Genomic DNA, 18385 nt, shown 5'->3' with positions numbered 1-18385 from the left:
TTCCTGTGTGCCAATAACGTTACGGTATTTAAATATACGTAATACAGCTTGGTAAATTTTGGCAAATATTTTTGCCCAGAAGAAAAAAGAGCGACAACAACTACCGATAACTATGTTCTTCTCTCGAAAAAACACATCTGCACCGCAGGCTTCAGAAGAAAAAGACAGTAGAGAGCGGAGTCAGGCCGCAGCGTCACAGTCAGAGGCACAGTGAAATACGCGAGTCACAATTTGTCCTACTGTACTTTGTTTTGATGATTAAAATGATTATTTTACTGTAGTTATTTGTAAGAAAGGCTTTGTTCTTTGGTTTCAATGTAGAGTATTTAATTATGCTGTATAATAATTGTAAAAAATAAAGGTAACTACTTCACGGATTTTGCCTTTCACGGGTTCTTTTCGGAACGCAACCCCCGCGAAAAACGAGGGTTGACTGTACTTGCTATCAAAGAAGTTCTCAATTTATTGTTTTAATAGAACTTTTCCAAAAATGGTACAAACAGTTCTTTGTGCTGTTTGAAGTTCAACTTTTTGTTTGATGTCCCAACTGGGAGTTTGTTTTTAATCAAGATTTAGGGAAGCTCAGTGTTCTGCTAACCAGATATGGTAATCATAGGCACAGGCAGGCATGAAATCCTTTGTTACACCCCCATGCTTGGAGCGCAGCAGCAATAGATTATGACAGCTCAGACGGGTTAAGTGCTGCATGGAAAATCAACTATCTCAAATACAGTTAAAGCCAAAATTGAAGAAGTCCGTATCTTGTCTATAATTTCCCTTATCCTGCTTTTTTTTTTTCTTTTTGATCTTATTTTAGTCAATGTGATGTATCTATCCTTCATAGGTTAATGTTTGTTTACCTCAATCTTAGCATATGAATACTTGACCTTTCGTTATACTATACATTGAACCCACATACAAACCAGATTTGCATTAAATATTGCATAGACAAAGATAAAACTTGCTAAGTAATAGATTTTTTTGCAAGCTAAACATTTATGGAAAACAATAGTACAGGTATTTACATTTGATGAGTTATTGTCTTATTTTCTGCAATACGTCAAGCACCATGTTCTTGCTCAAGTTAAGAGTCCATTTTCTGTAAAAACATTTTAAAATTCCTTCAACAGATTCAGAAGAAGACCCCCATACATCCCAACATCAACTAATTACACCTAGACAAGAGTGTGGTGGAATGATGAGTCATCTGTTATTTTTTGCCACAATGTTTGAGGCTCTCGGAAACGTAATTACTTGTAAAATAACTGTTACGGTCGGTTCAGATAAACAAATCAACCCCTACATGTTCTATGTTGAAGCAGAAATCAGCGCATATGACGCACAATGCTGCAGGCATTCAATACATATAAGTACAAGAAGAAAGAAAATAAGAATAAAAATACACAAACATATCTGCCTTCAAATCTGTCATTTCTGTTGAATTGAGCATCTTCTTTGGAAGAATCAAAACCTGCCATGTAAGGAAGTTCTACTTATGCTTGAAAAACAGTCTGTGAGATCTGTGGTGCCGAGAAACGAGATTAAATGGAAAAAGAACACTCAAAGCTTGTGGTGAGAGGTAGTCAAGCATGGGAATACGTCAGTAGAGTACTTAGCATTTAACCTAAAAATTAAAGTTCCAGTGTTTTTGGACAGTTTTGTCTGCTTTAACATGGAATTACGATGTCCAAACAACAGTTCACCTCAGATGTTCATAGTTTTCTAATTTATTTCTGAACAACTGTCTGACTACACAAATGGCAACATAAAATCTTTACTAGACCTCCCTATCAGTCTTTTATTAATCTATGCACAAGCAGGTGTTTACAAGCAGGTGCTTACTTTCTGTTTTGATGTTACTTGTTGCTAATTTTGTTAAGATACTTTGTTGCTGACCTAAATGAATGGTCTGTAAACAACGGTTTTCTCACTTGACTATCAAATCAGTGTGCTCCACTGCTCCCAGACCTTTCTCAGACAGCTGCTAGTTGAGCCTTGATGATAAAATTGGCAATTAACAGGATTTAAAATGACACCTTATCTGTTAACAGATTTTGTATTAGCAACAAAATAAAAATAAAATATTCTCCAATGGCATATAAAATAGCTATTTCAGTTTTGATTATCCTAATTTTGCTAATGTGGAGCAGATGACATTGATATGGTCTTAACCCCAGTGTATATAACGTTCTGGGTTAAAGTCAGAGAGAAAAACTATACCTTTAACAAGAACCATTTTACAAAGACTCGAAAAGAAAAGTGAGCGATTAGCCCAAATCTGTTCTTCAGTAATTGCTGAGAAATCATTCCCACCCATAACAAATCTGGGACAGATATGTTTACTCTCGATATAATACTACTTCATGCTGAGTTTCTATGTTTTGCCAGACACTGAACTTTATGCAGCGTTGCCAGGGTTCCACAGTTCATGAATATGTCAAGTTCAGATTCATGAACTTGACAGCCTTTGATATTTCAATGCCCATTCCCACACTTATTCTGTTTCTGTATTTTTTCCACCTCTATCTTTATATATTTTTTGACATATGAAGTCGTCGTCTTTGTTTCTTTGCTTTTTAAGAATGACTCCAATAATTCATCAAAGATTTCTGGTCGTCTCCAGGCTCGAGTCGTGTGTGTTGCCAGCGTGGGCTTCTGCATTACAGGAAAAATCACCATAGTAGGCAATAATGCTAGATGGCAAAAGCGTGTTTTATGTGGCCCTTGGACAATTTCTGCAGTTAGAAATTTTGTGCTTTTAATATGTTGTTTTTTTCCAATAGCAACATGTTTTTACTCATTAATGTCAGAAAACATTTTCAATAATCTGTTTCTCACATTTTGATTTAGACTGTTCAATTATCCCCTGCCTTGAAATCATTTAGAACACTAGTGGTTGAAATCCACAGCCAAATTGTTGTGGTAGGAATTTCCTATGAATCAGAATGTAATTATTTTTTTGCTTGGCTTTTTATCACTTTTAGTGATAGAGGGTTTTGCTGTGTTGTGATGTTTCTCTAAATTGAGCGTGTGTTTTGTTGAACCAGTACACCCACTAATACATGGGAAAGCAGACAGCTGTTACATTAACAACGTCATGACTAATGAATCTCGTGTATTCTGTGTTGTCAGTGTGATCCAGGACAAATTCTGTGGCATCATTAACATTTCTGTGGAAGCTTTGCATGATGTGATGACAGAGGATCCAGAATCGGGGACCTTTAAAGAGTAAGTTCTGCTTTGTTTGTTTTTTTATTTTTTTTTACTAATTTGTTGTGAGATGAAATGGAATAAAATTTTAATTTGCAAGTAAATCATGCAGTTCAAATAACATAATCAAAGAAGATGGGCACATGTTGAAAATTCAAAATAAAATGCTACATTTTTGTCATAGCTTCAGGCCATTCCAGTGCAAAAACTGTGACATATGTCCAGAACCTGTAAAAGATGTAGTTTTATTTTAAAGCTTTCAACATCTGTGCTTCCCCCTGATTAATTTTTTTTTATTAAATGGCTACCTTTCAATGTTCTTCTCTCAGTAAAACTGCCCACACTGAAGAGCGATGCGGTTACTGTGACCTGGTAGCTCTTATGTGTGACGCATTCACACATAAGAACATAATGGACATATATTTTAACTTCTGATTGACTGATCAATGGTCATAGCCATTCATGCTAGAAATGAGGATTGCAAAACATTCCAGGGCTGAAGAACCTTCACGATTTTTAGAGAAAATCTTTAAAAAGAAAATCTTCTTTCATCATACTGCAGCAATAATTACCTTCTAATTACAGAAATAATACCTCTAAAATCTACAAAAAGTTAGGAATTCACAACCCTTTCTTCTCAATCAATGCCCACAATATTGTATTACCACTACCCACTTTTATTAGTTTCCCAATAGTACAAGGTTAAGACTAATGGTTGTGACCTAGAAGGTTATGAGCACCCAATTCAGAGATATTTTGATTTCACAAATGGTGTTCCTCACCATGTTTTTACTTTAAAACATTTTTCCTGCCTTAAAAGAGCCCTAATGAGATAAAGGGTCAAAGGGGCTAAAGGAAGCTTTTTTTTTATTTGCCATTATTGCATTAAATTCCTTTGGTTCACTGTTGTGGAGCAAGTATTAATGGATGCACTTTACTTAAAGCTCTCTTCAGTAGATGGAGACAATTTGCCATTTTATGTCGAATTACGAGTTGCAGTCTTTTGTCACTTTGCAGCAATAAAATCCAAGAACCTAACATGCTTTTGTATTACACTGAGCTGTCTAGACACATTACATTTAATGGACACATTACATTTAATACAATGCATTAAGGAGATTATTTATTTAACCTGTTTCAAAACAACATATGAATTAAGTCCTTTCCTTTATTCGCACAGGATTACTATAAAAAAACTATGTTCTTTTTAAGTAGTTGAAGAAAGTGCTGAACATTAATTTATTTATTTACACACTGAAGCCTCATTTGCTCTTTCAAGCTAAATTTTTTTCTTAGGTTTTAAGACTTTGTTAGTTTATAAATAAACTCATGTAGCCAAGCAATGAATGAGTAAGTATGTGCTTTTTGGAATGATGGCTAATTTTGAGCTTAAAAACTGCAGAGTGCTTTGAAGGCTTTTAAAGGGTCATAGATTTGATTAATGGTTTTCTGAAAAGCCTCAAAGAATCCCCTTCAAATTGTTATTGATACAACTTCAATTTCATTTCAACAATCAATGTCCAAGTACTGATGTAGTTGCTTTAAAGGACTGATCATAACAGCATTATGATTCAGCCTCAGTTTCATTACATAAATGTGTGAAATCTTCTGTAAACACTCTATTATAGGTTGAAAGATTTTTATTTTCCCTCCTTTGAATGTCATTAAGCAGAATTTATTGACTTTCTGATCGCAGCTTATCACTTGACGCTGTTCAAAGTCACAAAATATCCTATTCATGCCACCACAATCTTATCTGTGCTCCCAGTACTGAATTAAGAAATGAACACAAAGGAAATAAAAGGCCATACACAGACTTTATACCAAGCACAAAGGTTTTTACTTGCAGTTCCTCTCTGCATGCAGATGAACCAATATGAATAGCGTTTGTGGCTGTGTAAAACAAATGCCAGAGGGTTCAGCCTTTTTTATGTGTCTGTGTTTGCACACGCTGCTTGCTCTGAGATTGTCTCCTACTGTGCAGGTCTATGGGTGGTTATTAATATGGAGCTGAATATTATTGTGTTGGCAGCTGCATGCTGATGATCCATTTTGAAGAGCCCAAGCTAAGTGACGAAGAGGAGCCACCAACTGAGCAGGATAAGAGGAAGAAACTTGTGAGTCAAACATATGAAGCATACACTCACATGCGTGTGCGCATACAAACGGTATACAAGTAATTTTTTAACTATTGAAATGTTTTCTTAACTTTCTTTACGCCTCTAGTATTTAAGAGTATGTAGTTAATTTTTTTCTTTCTGTTCTCTTTTCATACTAATTATTCTGTTATGCCGTACTATGCCATGGTGTAATAGAAGGTATGCATGGTTATTATTATTTTACAACTACAAATGTGAAGTGTGATATATTCAGCTAATCTGAATCAATACTTTGTAAAATCAGATTTTGCTGTATGTACATCTACAAATCATGTTGGTTTTCAGTCTCTACTTGGACTAGACCATTTTAACACAGGAGTGTGATTTGGTCTAAACCATTTTATTGCTGCTCTGGTTGTTTGCTTAGGGTTCCGAATCTCTTCTGGATCATTTCCCTCCCACGTGATTCAAATATGTTGATGTTTGTCTTATTTAATGTGACTAAATGTGAAGAGGTTCAAGCAACATGAATACATTTTAGAGGACCTGTATGTATTACCAGTCGACAGCTGCGACAGCTTTATCTGGCGGACTGTATATACCGGTACACTTAAATGAAGAACCTGAATGAATTTATGTTATAGCAGTATACAAAAAGGCTTTAGTGCTGATGGGGATCCACATATAGCCAATCTGTGGGAGATGTACATCAATTAAACGGAACAAGGATATATCTGTGCATGAGCATGCATCCGTTTTCTCTTCTGGCCCACTGTCTAAGCTCACAAATATTCACACTTCTCTCAATATTGTGAAGTACAGCTCAATTATATTATTGGTGGCTGTGTCTGAGTGGTGTTCCTCTAAGAAATGCTTCAACAAAATTACTTTTACAGTTTATTCTGAATAGGAAAATCTTTCTATGAGACTATCCTCTTTGTGTTAGCATGTGTGTATTTTGCTTGGTGGTATCCCAGTGCACTTATCACTTCAACCCAGGCTCTGACTTTTTGCTCCAAGGAATAGAAAAGAGGGGACTTAAAGTCGCACCTCTGCCGTCTTAATGCTTGTGTGCCTCTGTGCTTGAAGATGCGGATGAATGCGTGTGTAAAAGCAGCGCCTGTGCCTGCATGATACAGTTTTCAGTTTGAGCAGAAAGTAAATGAGAATGGGGATCTGTGACTTTTTGGCAAAAATTATTGATTCCAATTTTGGTTTTTCAGAGCGTTTCACTTTACTGTGCGTCTACATTCCTGTGTGAAAGCATGTCCTTAACAACATGTGCTGCAAGGCAACAGTGCTACCAACTGCGCCACTATGCAGCCCTCAATGTGTATAATTAAATAAAATAATGATAGCTACTGCAGTGTAGTCTCTCAGTGAGACTCCAGTCCTAAAGACAAGTTCAGAAGACTCGGATTGTTCGTGAATGTCACATCACTATATTGCAGTCTTTTCTACACAGTGTTGTCCCATATATGTGACATGTTAGTCAACACCTCCGCACAATAATTCAGCACAGTGAGTGACTTTTTTTCATCACAAATTCTTGTGTGTCTCTGTACAGCTAGCTTTGCTAACATTACATCAACGGAGCTTACCTTTCTTTGAGCGTCTTTTCTAAGTGACGAAAAAAGTTAGACGTAGTCCCCACCCAGACCCTTATTTAATGGTGCTTCTCCACCATTACACTCCTACTCGGTGACTTAGGTCTGCTGAACAGCAGCTCCTGTTCATTCCCAGTTCTAATCTTAGAATTTCTTTATTCTTTATTGAGCCTCTTAAGTTCTATAAAACCCTACCTTTGCGCATTGACAGGCCCCTTTACTATCCATTTTTAAAACCAGTCTAAAATTTTTTTTTACTCTGGCCTTTAATATTACTGAGTTCAGTAAAAGTTTACTATTTACAGTGTTTAAAGTTTACAGTGCTTTATTGTATTATGATTTATATTTAACTTTGAATTCCTTTACATTGTTGGATTTTTAGCTTTGTCTTTTTATTTGATGTTTTTTTTAGTCTGACTTAACTGATGGTTCTGCACATTGTTTCAGCTGTGACTGGTATTAAAGCACTTTGTAAGTTAAGTTGATGATGATGCCTCTTCAAATATTTTCACCACTACACCACTAGTGAAGTAGTGCTAAGATGGATTTTACTCATTGCTTTGGCCTGCACACAGTCACTCACTGATGCTCCAGCTGAAGTGGATTAAAGAGGGAGAAAAAACAACAAATTTATAAAATCTAAGTTAGTTTTGCAGGACTTTCTGGCCTGTGTCCCAGAGATCTCCAGGAGGGAAGGGAAGTGAAGGTGATACACCAGGCTATCAGCTCCTCTCCTGCTGTCTGTACCTTCCCTCTCCTCTCATTTTCATACCTCCTGCCTGTTACTGCACCAAGACTTGGCCGATCGTGCAGGGCGTTTTGGAAACATTGCCTTCATGTTGGCGAATTATTCACTTCTTTATATATCCTTCAGGATTTTAAATCAAAGTTTTTTACTCATTTTATTAAGTTTTAAATGAAAAACCCCACTCTATTTATTTCCTTTTATCGCCTTTTATCTTTGTAATGAATTAATTCATTTTTAACTTTTGACTTTTTATACGCGATACATATGCTGTATCTAATTTTTGGCTATTATTTGTCTTTAAAATATTCAGCTAACTGTATGTAGGGTAGGTTGTTATCAAATTTATGTGATTACAAATAGTTATTTTCTTTATATTACATTTAAAATTAAACCAAGGAGGAAAAAACTCACCAATCATCTAAATGTGTATTTTGTAATGCTCTTTATCTTCAGGCTGTTTGGTAATTATATATCTGCAATGCAAAAAGAACAGTAAACATCACTGTAATCCAAGACATTAGAGCTGCATGCACGAAAAGGTAGCCTGTATATGTAAACAATGATATACATATTATGAATATGGATATGTCAAGCTCAGATCTTGAGTATATTGCTAGTCTATTAAACTTAACTGTGAAGATATGCTGCTTTGCATTCCATACACAGACTAAACTCGTCGTGGGTGCAGCTCTTCATATTTCTTGTCCTTTAGGTGGAGAGGCTGCCTCTTGGCTGCTGCTGTCTCCTGATTTCTGTCTAAATTGGACTTGCAATGTTTTTCTCTTCTTCAAGGGGAGTTTGTTTTTGTGTCATGGAAGCTGTTGACTATTCCACTCTCTTCTATTGGATTTGTAAGGGTCCCTCACTTTGATCTGAGTATTTCAGACAACGAGACTCTGCTAACTGATGCTGTGTGGGGCCTCTGTACATAATGCATCATTTGATTCTTGTGCTTCATCTACAAGGCCAGTACCATCAAACAAGAAGAGGGATAGGCAACATCAAAGACATTGTCCACTGGGTACTAATGACATGGGCTCTGTTGTGCTGTGGTGGCTCACACCCACTTGAGCTTGTTCGGTTTTCCCCCCACACAGTAATACAGGGCAGGTTATTTAGTTGAATTTGTTAAAGTAGTTGCTGCTGACTGATTACACTCAGACACAAAAACAGGATGAAGGTGCCCTATGACACCTATTAGTGCCAAGATAAATTGGTGTACATGTGCAATGAGGGGGTTGCTTGTTACAGCTCATCATTCAGTTGTGATTGGGGCAATGGTGTTTTGCTGCAATTGAGGCTGGAGTCGCAGGTTCATTGCAACACCCTGGTTGTCTAGTGTGGGATATGAGAAAGTTGGTGACTAGGTTCCCATGTACAGGTCCTTGTAAAAGTCTCCGAAAAGACTGAAAAGTGTGGCATACTTTTCAGTGTGGGAACTCCCCAATCAAAAACTTTATGAACTACCTATCACAACTGCTGCTCTATTGGGGTATTTCTTTACTAGCTTTGGAACTCTAGAGACTTTTTTTTTTTTACCTCATTCTGTGCTTTTCTTGGCCATACAGATTGTGGATATAGTTTGAATAGTTTCTAAACAGCATTTTTTTTTTTTTTTTTTTTGCTTTTGCCACAGAATTTCAGTCGTATTTAGGACTGGACTTTAGCAAGGGCATCATTTAAAAGAATATGCTTTGATATAAAACTGGTCTGAGTATTTTACGTGTGATGTTGACAACCGGCCATATAGGAATTGTAAACTTAACAAACACTGATGTCATATTTTAAACAATACATAAACCAAAACATTTATTTACAGAAGTCAAAGTGAAAATGCTGTTCTCGGTTCGCAGAATACAGCAAAAAACATGTTGACAAACTAAACATGCAGTAAAGTGCCAGACCTTGCTCATTTCTGGCAGTTGTTGTGAAAGATATTCGCTTTTCAAAATTTGTTTTGTGAGTTGATTTGAACTGTTTTAGAGGCCAACATTAGGCCTGGTTATATAATCACGCTAGAGCATCAGGTGTATCTGGAAAGACTTTTTTAAAGATGTTAATCTCTGAAAACAAATAAGATCCTAAATTGTATCTAATTCTAGTTTGTCAAAGTCTATTCTCAGTGTTCCATCTTTTGAAATTGTACAAGTGTTTCTTCAAGTAGCTTTTATTAATCATTATTTTTTCTTAAAGGAAAAAAAGATTTCATATCTTTGCAAATGGGATGAAATACCTTCCAACGCAATTATCTCTGTAACAGGTTGTTATCAGCTTATAGCATAGGTGAGGCTCACTGCTCTCAATCGCTCAAAAAATATTATTTGAAGCTGATGAGACATTAAGTTGTTCCTTTCATTCAACCATCTTGTATTATTTTGTTTTAATGAGCAATCACACTGCCTCCAAAGATCCTGCAGAGGTGTATATTTGTAGGAAATGAGTTTCAGCGTGTTATCGTTTCACTCTGAGCCACACAAAGCATTGGTAATGAAGACTTGCCATTCTTGCTTCATTGTTGCTCTGTTCTCGAGCAGACCATCAGTCTCAGCATAATTTAGTTGGGTTGAATAACAGACCTCTCTGACACTGTTATTTTGCAGCACAGGATGAAAAGATTCTCGTTTGTATAGCTCAAAGCAGAGCTACCAAAATTAGCTTCCATTTCTTTTTGCTTCTCATCTCTAGAGCCATTTGTCCATGAGAGTAGTGAAGAATGCTTCAGGACGGAGAAAAAACTTTTTTGGTTGACTTAAAACATATCTGAAGTTGGGAAGAAGCTTGCTGGTGGAGCTTTAACATTAATTTGAAGATTTTGAAAAAGTGCAGTCAAAATTAGACCTTCAGTGTTGCTGCTGTGATTTTTAAGCTTATGTCAATTTGCAGCAGTCTAAAGCAGACAATGTGTGTGACTTCTACAAATTGGCACAGCTGTTGAGCTTTTCTAGTCACATTTGCTATTGTAATTTTTTTCTGTAATCTCACAGTTGATGCTTAAGAAACGATGGGTGCTAAATTGATATATCTTGATTTGATGTCACAATTCTAGATTTGTGACTTAAAATTTGATCTAGTAGAATGGATAGGAGTTAAATCTATCCACTCATTCCAATGCAATTATTATTATTAGTGATTTAATGTAAAATGTAAAAGCCAAACTTGTATATGAAGTCAAATATAAGAACAAGAAAACTTTATTTATTTCATTCATTCATTATTCATTAATCCAGAAATATCAGTGAACTGAAATTTTTGTTCATTTACTGTGCAACATATGCACTTCATATTTTGTTGGGGCTGCTCCTTCATGAATTACTGCCTCAGTATGGCATGGCAGTGCTTAAAGAGTACAGCAATATCATGAACATCAAACTGCCTTTTGGTCTGGGAATCACCAATTCAGTGTGTGCAATAACACAGCTAATTATTTTGGCTGTAACATTCAGAGGCTGTGCATTCAAAATGTACTTGCCACTAGATAATTGACCAATTGAATTTACTTGTAATGTTTACATCTATCTGATAGAAAGATGCTTAAAATTTGAAGGTGGTAGGGTCATTGTGATGGATAAGAAAGAAGGAAAATACAGGTTGATCACAATCAATTTAGTCACTTCAATATTTAAAACTGTTACCACAGTTACATGATTTCCCAAAATCATATAACCCTATTGTGCATCTTTTTCCACCACATATATTTCCTTCCAGATAATTTTCCATGAATGTGCTTAGATCAAGTGGTGTCAGTGATCATCTGCTGGACAGTTGTTTGTAGACCATAGTCTAACATTTTTAGTGTATCACAGTGTGGAAAAGAGGGATAGGCAACATTGGTAGAATTCTACATTGATTTGGTAGAATGTAGTCCAGCGAGATGCCTGTCATCTTTTGAGAGTTGCTGGATTTGTCTCTGAGAGCTTTCAGAAAAAGCCATTAATGTGGTTCAGAAAACTCTCTAAGGTACACCAAAGCATAGAGGTCATGGTCTGACTGACAGGGATTGCAAAAGTTCAGGTTGAGACATAACAATATCCATCCATACACAAACTGTAATAATAATCAAATTGTGCAGTCTTCCAGAAAAGACTGTCTCCTCAGTAGAGAAAGTGTCAAATATAATTTGTGCAAATGTCAGGATGAAGATTTTGCAAGCAAAACAATCATCATTGGTCAGAATTACTCACTTTGCCTGCAAGTAAATGTAATCTCCTGAGCAGTTGGGACAGACAAAATCTTAATTTAAAATACATTTTGTCCTGTTTTCACGTCTAAAATATGGAAATCGATTAATCTGTACTACTGTCACAAAATAAGGACTCATAATTTATCTAGCATGTGTAAAGCTCAATATCTTTTTTTATTCTTTCATTTATACATCTATCTAAAGTAATTTTTTAAAAATGCAGTACTATAGGTAGAAGAACAACATATGATCTAAAAATTGACAGCACTACACTCTCTTATATCTGTTCAGGAGAACAAAGTCCAGAAGTTAACTTTTATAATTCAGTTGCCTCCAACATGTGTTTTGATATTGATTTCAGGAGAGAGGAAATTAGTGAATTACACAGCTGCTTCAGGTGCTGCAGAAGGAGGTGTCAAATAGAGTGTAAGGGGTATGACAGAAAAAGGCTGCCAATAATCAGGTTAGGAGCAGAGAATCAGTTACAGTGGTAATTGTCCAAAGTTATTTTTCAAGCAGGGGAAAGCTCAGGTTTTCTACAGTTTCTGCATTGTGGATTAAACTACAGGTGATGCCAAAAAAAAGTTTATTATTTCATATCAGCTCTGTTTCAAGGTCTACACAGAGGTAATTGGTGTGATTCAAGTAATGATAATGTCAATAATTGGTCCTAGCTTCAACAATTAGCTGTTAAATTGATCAGTGTATTTCCTAATTAACAATGAAGAAGAGCTCATTCATTAGCCATGTGACTCATTACACTGGAACCACAAGTCTGTTTTTGAGACCTGACCAGCATTTCTGATTTGCATGATTATCTGTCTAAGCTTTCATCCAAGTTAATTAAGATTCAGACTTCATAACATGAATGACCCATAGGTTTTAACTCACAAAAAGGTGGTTTAATTAACTGGAGAAAGCTTATACGCTAACAGACTGCAAGTAGATATTAATAAGCCACAGATGTCTTTTTAATTTTTTTTTAAAGGGCTCACAATAACTTAATTTGATCTGGCACTTTTTCAGTGTTGATCTAAACTTTTAAAATTTGGTTCATGACATTAATCTTGTTGAATTTGACAATCATTGTAAATCTAAATCTTTAAATTCATTTTGCTGAATAACTAGGGACAGTATATTGGCACTAATATCTGCATCAGCCGAGACAGGTCATTTTTTAACATCGATATTGGTTCTTTAAGTAAAACTGGACCAATATTAACAAGCGATATTTATTTCTGTCTTTTTGTTGTTTGTTTCTAGAGGGGGAGGGGAGAAGGTTGGTCATTCAATATTTCTTTGGTCATGTTACAGAGATGGCAATGCAACACAGGATTGGCTAATGAAGGGCACAAGCCAAATGTATTGGTGTACTAATAAAGTTGCTGTTTTGCTATTTTTTGCTCTTTATTTTTCCATCTGGTACTTGACTATTTTTAGAGAGCAGATTTTAGACTTTTTTGTATGCTTGTGTGTCAAACCACTTAACTATGCCCAATGAATCATTCAACTACTAAATGGCTTCTTAACGCAAAGGGTGTACAATGTTGCTGTTTGCACACAGCAAACAACTCGGGGGCTTGGGGGGGCGGGGGTGTAATTATTTAAAATAGGATTTTTAGGATGTTCGCCAGGAGCCTGCAACACAACTTTTTTTCATTCTTTTTTTTTTTTACTGAATCCATAAAAATTTCAAAGGCTATTACAGTTAAAAGATTATTTTTGGGTTAGAAAGAGAAAAAATGATCAACTGAACATTTTGTTCACTGAACATCAGCTCCAATGTGAGGCTGAATTTCCAAATGAATAAACGAGTAATATAGCAACTGAGACTAATAGAAAAATCGTCCTGAGAAATCCCCCAAATTGAAAATAGTCCATTTTAAATTTAACATTAGAAACTTGATCTTTAAATTAATATGTATATAAATATTATAAGCAAGTTGAAGGTGGTTTAAAACTTTTCTTGAGTATTTTGAAATTATTTCTCTTATTACACACTTCAAAACTGAGAAATCAAATAGTGTGAGCCAGTTGTTCTGCAGTTTCCTATCAGGAGGTAAATTAACTGTGGGAAAGCAAGCATGATGAGTGTTGATAAACTCAGAACAGTTTGAGAATACACAGCAATATTGATGTAATGTAACTTCAACATTTGTTACTGTTCAAATATGATTGTGCTCATTACGATCACGGCATAGAAATATGGCACGTAGTTGTCAAAATGTTACTCTAATGATATGTAAACTTCTACAGTACATCTTCTCTAAAATGTCGTCGAGCTAATTCTTATGTGCTTGTGGTGGATGGATGGGAAGTCATAAACTTACAATATGAAATCACAGCTGTTGTCAGTAAGTCTTACGTATTTGGCCAAAACAGAAAAAGAAAACGGTGGAACTGAAGCCGATAATTGTGGCTTAAAATCTAAAAGGATTCTTTCCAGAGTAATTGGTTTTAAATAGGCCTGTCGCGATAAACGATAAATCGATTAATCGTACGATAAATTAAAGCTATCGACGTCATTTTAATTATCGGCACTATCGTCTCTTCCGACCTTTTTCTCTTTCAGCTAATGAGACTGAATGAAAAAAAGCTCAACTCCGGTGCTCTCCACTGACTCCTCCCTTCCTCATTTCCTTAGTGTAAAGCCCAGCGCGCACTATACGATCTTAGAACTGTCGGCCGATTGTCGGCCCATTTTCAAAACCTGACAGACCACACATTAGCCGACAGAAATCCTTGGTATAACGGTTCGATCGGGTTCGTTCCTGCCGTGTGGTGTCCAACAATGGGCACAAAATAATGGCTACAAGTTCAGTGAACTAATTTTAAAACCAGGCATTAATTAATGCTTTACTACAATCTACCTGCAATGCATGTGGCTAGTGTCAGCGTAAAGTCCTGACTGAATGAAAATCATTAGAACCTATTTACGCCACGTTAACGAAGAACAGCTGAAAAGTTACCGGGTTTATCAACTGCGGTAGCAATTTCGCTCCAACTCCTCCTCTTGTCATTTCTATATTCTTTGCATGTTGAATAAACATTAATGTTGTTTCCACATATCATCTCCAATGTCCACTGGACTTCGGGTTGCGCCGTGTCAGCTGTTTGGGGCGTAATTTCCCCTCAGAAAACACGGAGGAGAATCCGCGCTTTCTGATTGGCTGCCTGTCACATTCAACAGGCTGCGTTAAGTTCCCAGTCGTGGAAAAACCCCTGATTTAGATCGGAGCGGCAACAAGGATCTACGGTAACACACAACACAATCTTAGAAAGACCAACGTTTTAAGATTGTCGTAAGGGGAAAAATAGGATAAAAAAACCGTGTAGTGTGAAATATTGCATCAGGTAGTCGATGTGCCCATTTTCTCTATTTAAATCTAATTATTACTGAAGGGCAACATAATATACAGACTTCATAATCTGCACTCTTTTGGTTGAATGCAGTATTTATTTCCGCTTTTACTTTATGTTGTTTAGTTTTTTTTTTCCAAGTGAGTTTTTTGTTAATGGAGACTGAGAATCCATTTTATTTTTGTTTTTGGTTGTTTTGTTTATTTTTTTATCAGTTCAAGTGTTTAGTGTTCTTTTGAAAATAAACTGTATCTATCTTTGGCAGGAAATAGCATGCATTATTACATCATTTTCAGTGTAAAAAGGTCTTCAAACAATATTATCGTTTATCGCAATAATTTTTGAGACAATTAATCGCTCAGCAAAATTTGCTATCGTGACAGGCCTAGTTTTAAATGATTTGTAATCATCAGCAGATACTTTGTTGTGGCACATTAAACAACAACAAAAAAGCTACTTATATACATTGAGTTACATCAGAAACAGTGGATCCAGATGATCTGTCATCTCCAACATCTAGATTTTAATCTCCTGTTTTTAAGTCATATTTATTAAGCATTTTTTAACATTAATTATCTTTGACTAAAATACAAGTTTGAAAATGATTGGCAATAAAAAGATCCCTTATTTATGTCCCAAGTTGCAAATTGTTTTCCTCTTCAAGTCTTATAGCGTCTTAGAGAACAGGACCAGAAGAGTCAAGGACAGACATGTTGAGGGAAGGCGAGGTAGCAGGCATTTGTCAAATTTAGATAACCTTGCTTTAGAGCTATTATTGTAAACCAGTGAAAAATGAAGTGACACCGCTGCACAATCTCATAATTTCTTGTAGCCACAAATATCAGTATTTAAATATATCTGTCAAATTAGCATAAAATGTATCTTTATTAATGCATATACATTTTAATTAACACCACAGGTTTAGCAGGTATGACATTTTATGCCATAAACTGCAAACTAGAAACACAGTTTCTTCTTATTTCCTCACTTTGTCATACAGAAAAACAGTCGCATTTGTGTGATGCCTATTTTCAAGTCTTTGACTTGATTTAGCACCTTTTGCAAAGGTTTAGAAGACAGGTTCCCATACGTCCCACATATAATTGTGTTCACATGCACTGGGAGCTCATTAGTGCAGACATTTTGCTAATATTAAGCAAAGTTTAACTAGGTTAGCACATCCAAATATTACTCATAAATGCAATAAGATTCTCTGAAAAATGAGCTGGGATATTAAAGTTTCCTGCGGCATTGCCCAAGGACAGAGAAAGGGTGCAATAGCACTATTTGAGAAGCACTTTTATGTCTTCAGATACTAAAGTTGGACTGCCTCTATTTAAACAGGAGCTAAATCAGTTGGAGATCATTCTTATTTTTCTTACAAACCACATTTTGAAGGCTGCTGTTGATGCAGTTCAAATAAGTAAAACCTACTCCGTGGCAGTCCTTATCTTTCTCTTTGATAGTTGAGAGATATGGGCAAGATTAATTTAAATTCTCTAATTTATCTGGTCATTTGCAGTAAAGTTTCATCACAACATTGCAAACTTTTGTTCTTTCAAATAAGCATAATATCTTGTTCAAAAGGAATGTAAAGAAGTCATTCAGATCACGCTGACATCATTGACCATATTAACTATTTATGGTTTCAAGTATTTTCATTTAATAATGTTACAGTTATGGTTTGGTTATCAAAAATGTTCAGTCAGGGTAAAAAGAAGATTCTGACTTGCCATTACTTTTTCAGAAACCCTCAGCTTTTATCAAATAACTTCTGTAAAATATAAACTGTATTTCTCTACCATCCAGAATTGACTAAATATTAAACTATCCTAAAAGATTTACTTGAGACCTGACTAAATTACTGTTTGTGTACATCAACGATGTCCAGCTCCTGTCTTCAAGGACAAGTGTCCTGCAATTTTTAGGTGTTTCTTCTCCAACACTACTGATTCAAGTGGTCCAACTACCCTCAACATGTCACAGTGTTCTGCAAAGGCCTATTATTAAAGTATCATTTAATTTAGCTGTAGTGAACCTGGGATAAAACTAACACATGCAGGATACCAACCCTTCAGGCCTGACTTTGGTCACCACTCCTGTACATAAATGAACTGCACAGATTTCATAACATTGGGTCGGTATGCATAATTCTGAAGTTGTTTACTAAAAGTATAGCCTAAGCATTTCATCTTTGAAGCATAGTTCAAGGTTGCATAACTCTAGACAATGACGCAACTGTGCAGAAACAGGGCAGCATATACTCACTGTATCAACAGCACATTCAGTTAGGAATTGAAGGTAAAGCAGGGGTCATCATTCTGCAAGAAACTGTTTAAAGTTTTTAATTTACAGTTTTGCTTAGACAAAGATGTAATGCTCAAATTATTATAAATACTTTTTCAACAGTGAACAGTTATTTTTGGACTGGTCTTATTTGTTCTTGGGCATTCAAGTGTCTGGGTGACAATGTTCTCGCATTTCTCGATGACCTCTGTTATTGTCCTTGTCAACACAAATTGTGTTTTTAAGATCGGCCAGCTGGAGTCAGACTTTCAGTCTTTCTGTCTGGGATTTTTTTTATATGTGTGTACTAATAAAAATCTCAACCTTTCCAACAATGCATATATATATATTTTTTTTCATAGTTCATGACAAAGTTCATGAGACTGCAGAACTTTAGCTTTCAAGCACAACACCAGTAACAGTATAATAATTTGTGCTGTCTCACTTAGTGTGAAAATGACTGCATTGAAGTTCTTAATCCTCCCTCTAAGTCAAGGTACCACAACACTAATGAAATCTCAAAGCAGAAGAAAAAACTGATTTTTTTCTTTGCTGCTTATCTTGTCTCTTTTGCCATTGTTTTCCATGACTGTTGCTCTGTCCTCTCCTGTCACTTTAACATGAACGTTATCATGGGAAATGTACTTGACCTTATTCAGTTCAGTGTGGTGTCCTTTTTTAGTTTTTGTTTTGTACGTATCCCCCCTCTATTCTGTCCTTATCACTTGTTCATTGTAGCTAGTCTTATAGTTTGAATGAGAAAGCCATTAGTTTTTACTACCATTCCATACAAAATACAAAAATACTTCATTTTTTTACATTAAATGTAATATTGTAAGAATGTGTATATGACTAGACGTGACAACAGTAAGTGTCGGACTTAAATTTGTATTGC

At 35.7% G+C, this 18385-nt stretch overlaps 1 protein-coding gene and 1 long non-coding RNA gene across 2 annotated transcripts in view; one reads left to right on the top strand and one right to left on the bottom strand.

Annotated features, from left to right (window-relative positions):
• The window catches only part of ipo11 (importin 11), a 111386-nt gene that overhangs the window by 80984 nt on the left and 12017 nt on the right, over nucleotides 1-18385 (top strand). The window contains exons 28-29 of the mRNA XM_032578936.1: nucleotides 3133-3228; nucleotides 5243-5327. Coding sequence (XP_032434827.1) covers nucleotides 3133-3228; nucleotides 5243-5327 — 181 coding nt within the window. The remainder of the gene's footprint in view (nucleotides 1-3132; nucleotides 3229-5242; nucleotides 5328-18385) is intronic.
• LOC116730000 (uncharacterized) lies at nucleotides 311-18361 on the bottom strand. The gene is made up of 3 exons (XR_004341235.1): nucleotides 18349-18361; nucleotides 16977-16978; nucleotides 311-438 (listed from the first exon to the last, which is right to left on the bottom strand). It is a non-coding gene; the product is annotated as an uncharacterized LOC116730000 (long non-coding RNA).

This window comes from Xiphophorus hellerii, chromosome 12 (assembly GCF_003331165.1).
Source record: "Xiphophorus hellerii strain 12219 chromosome 12, Xiphophorus_hellerii-4.1, whole genome shotgun sequence".
Classification (NCBI taxonomy): Eukaryota; Metazoa; Chordata; class Actinopteri; order Cyprinodontiformes; family Poeciliidae; genus Xiphophorus; species Xiphophorus hellerii.
Note: the sequence above shows the minus strand (reverse complement) of the source record. Positions and strands in the feature narration are given on the sequence as shown.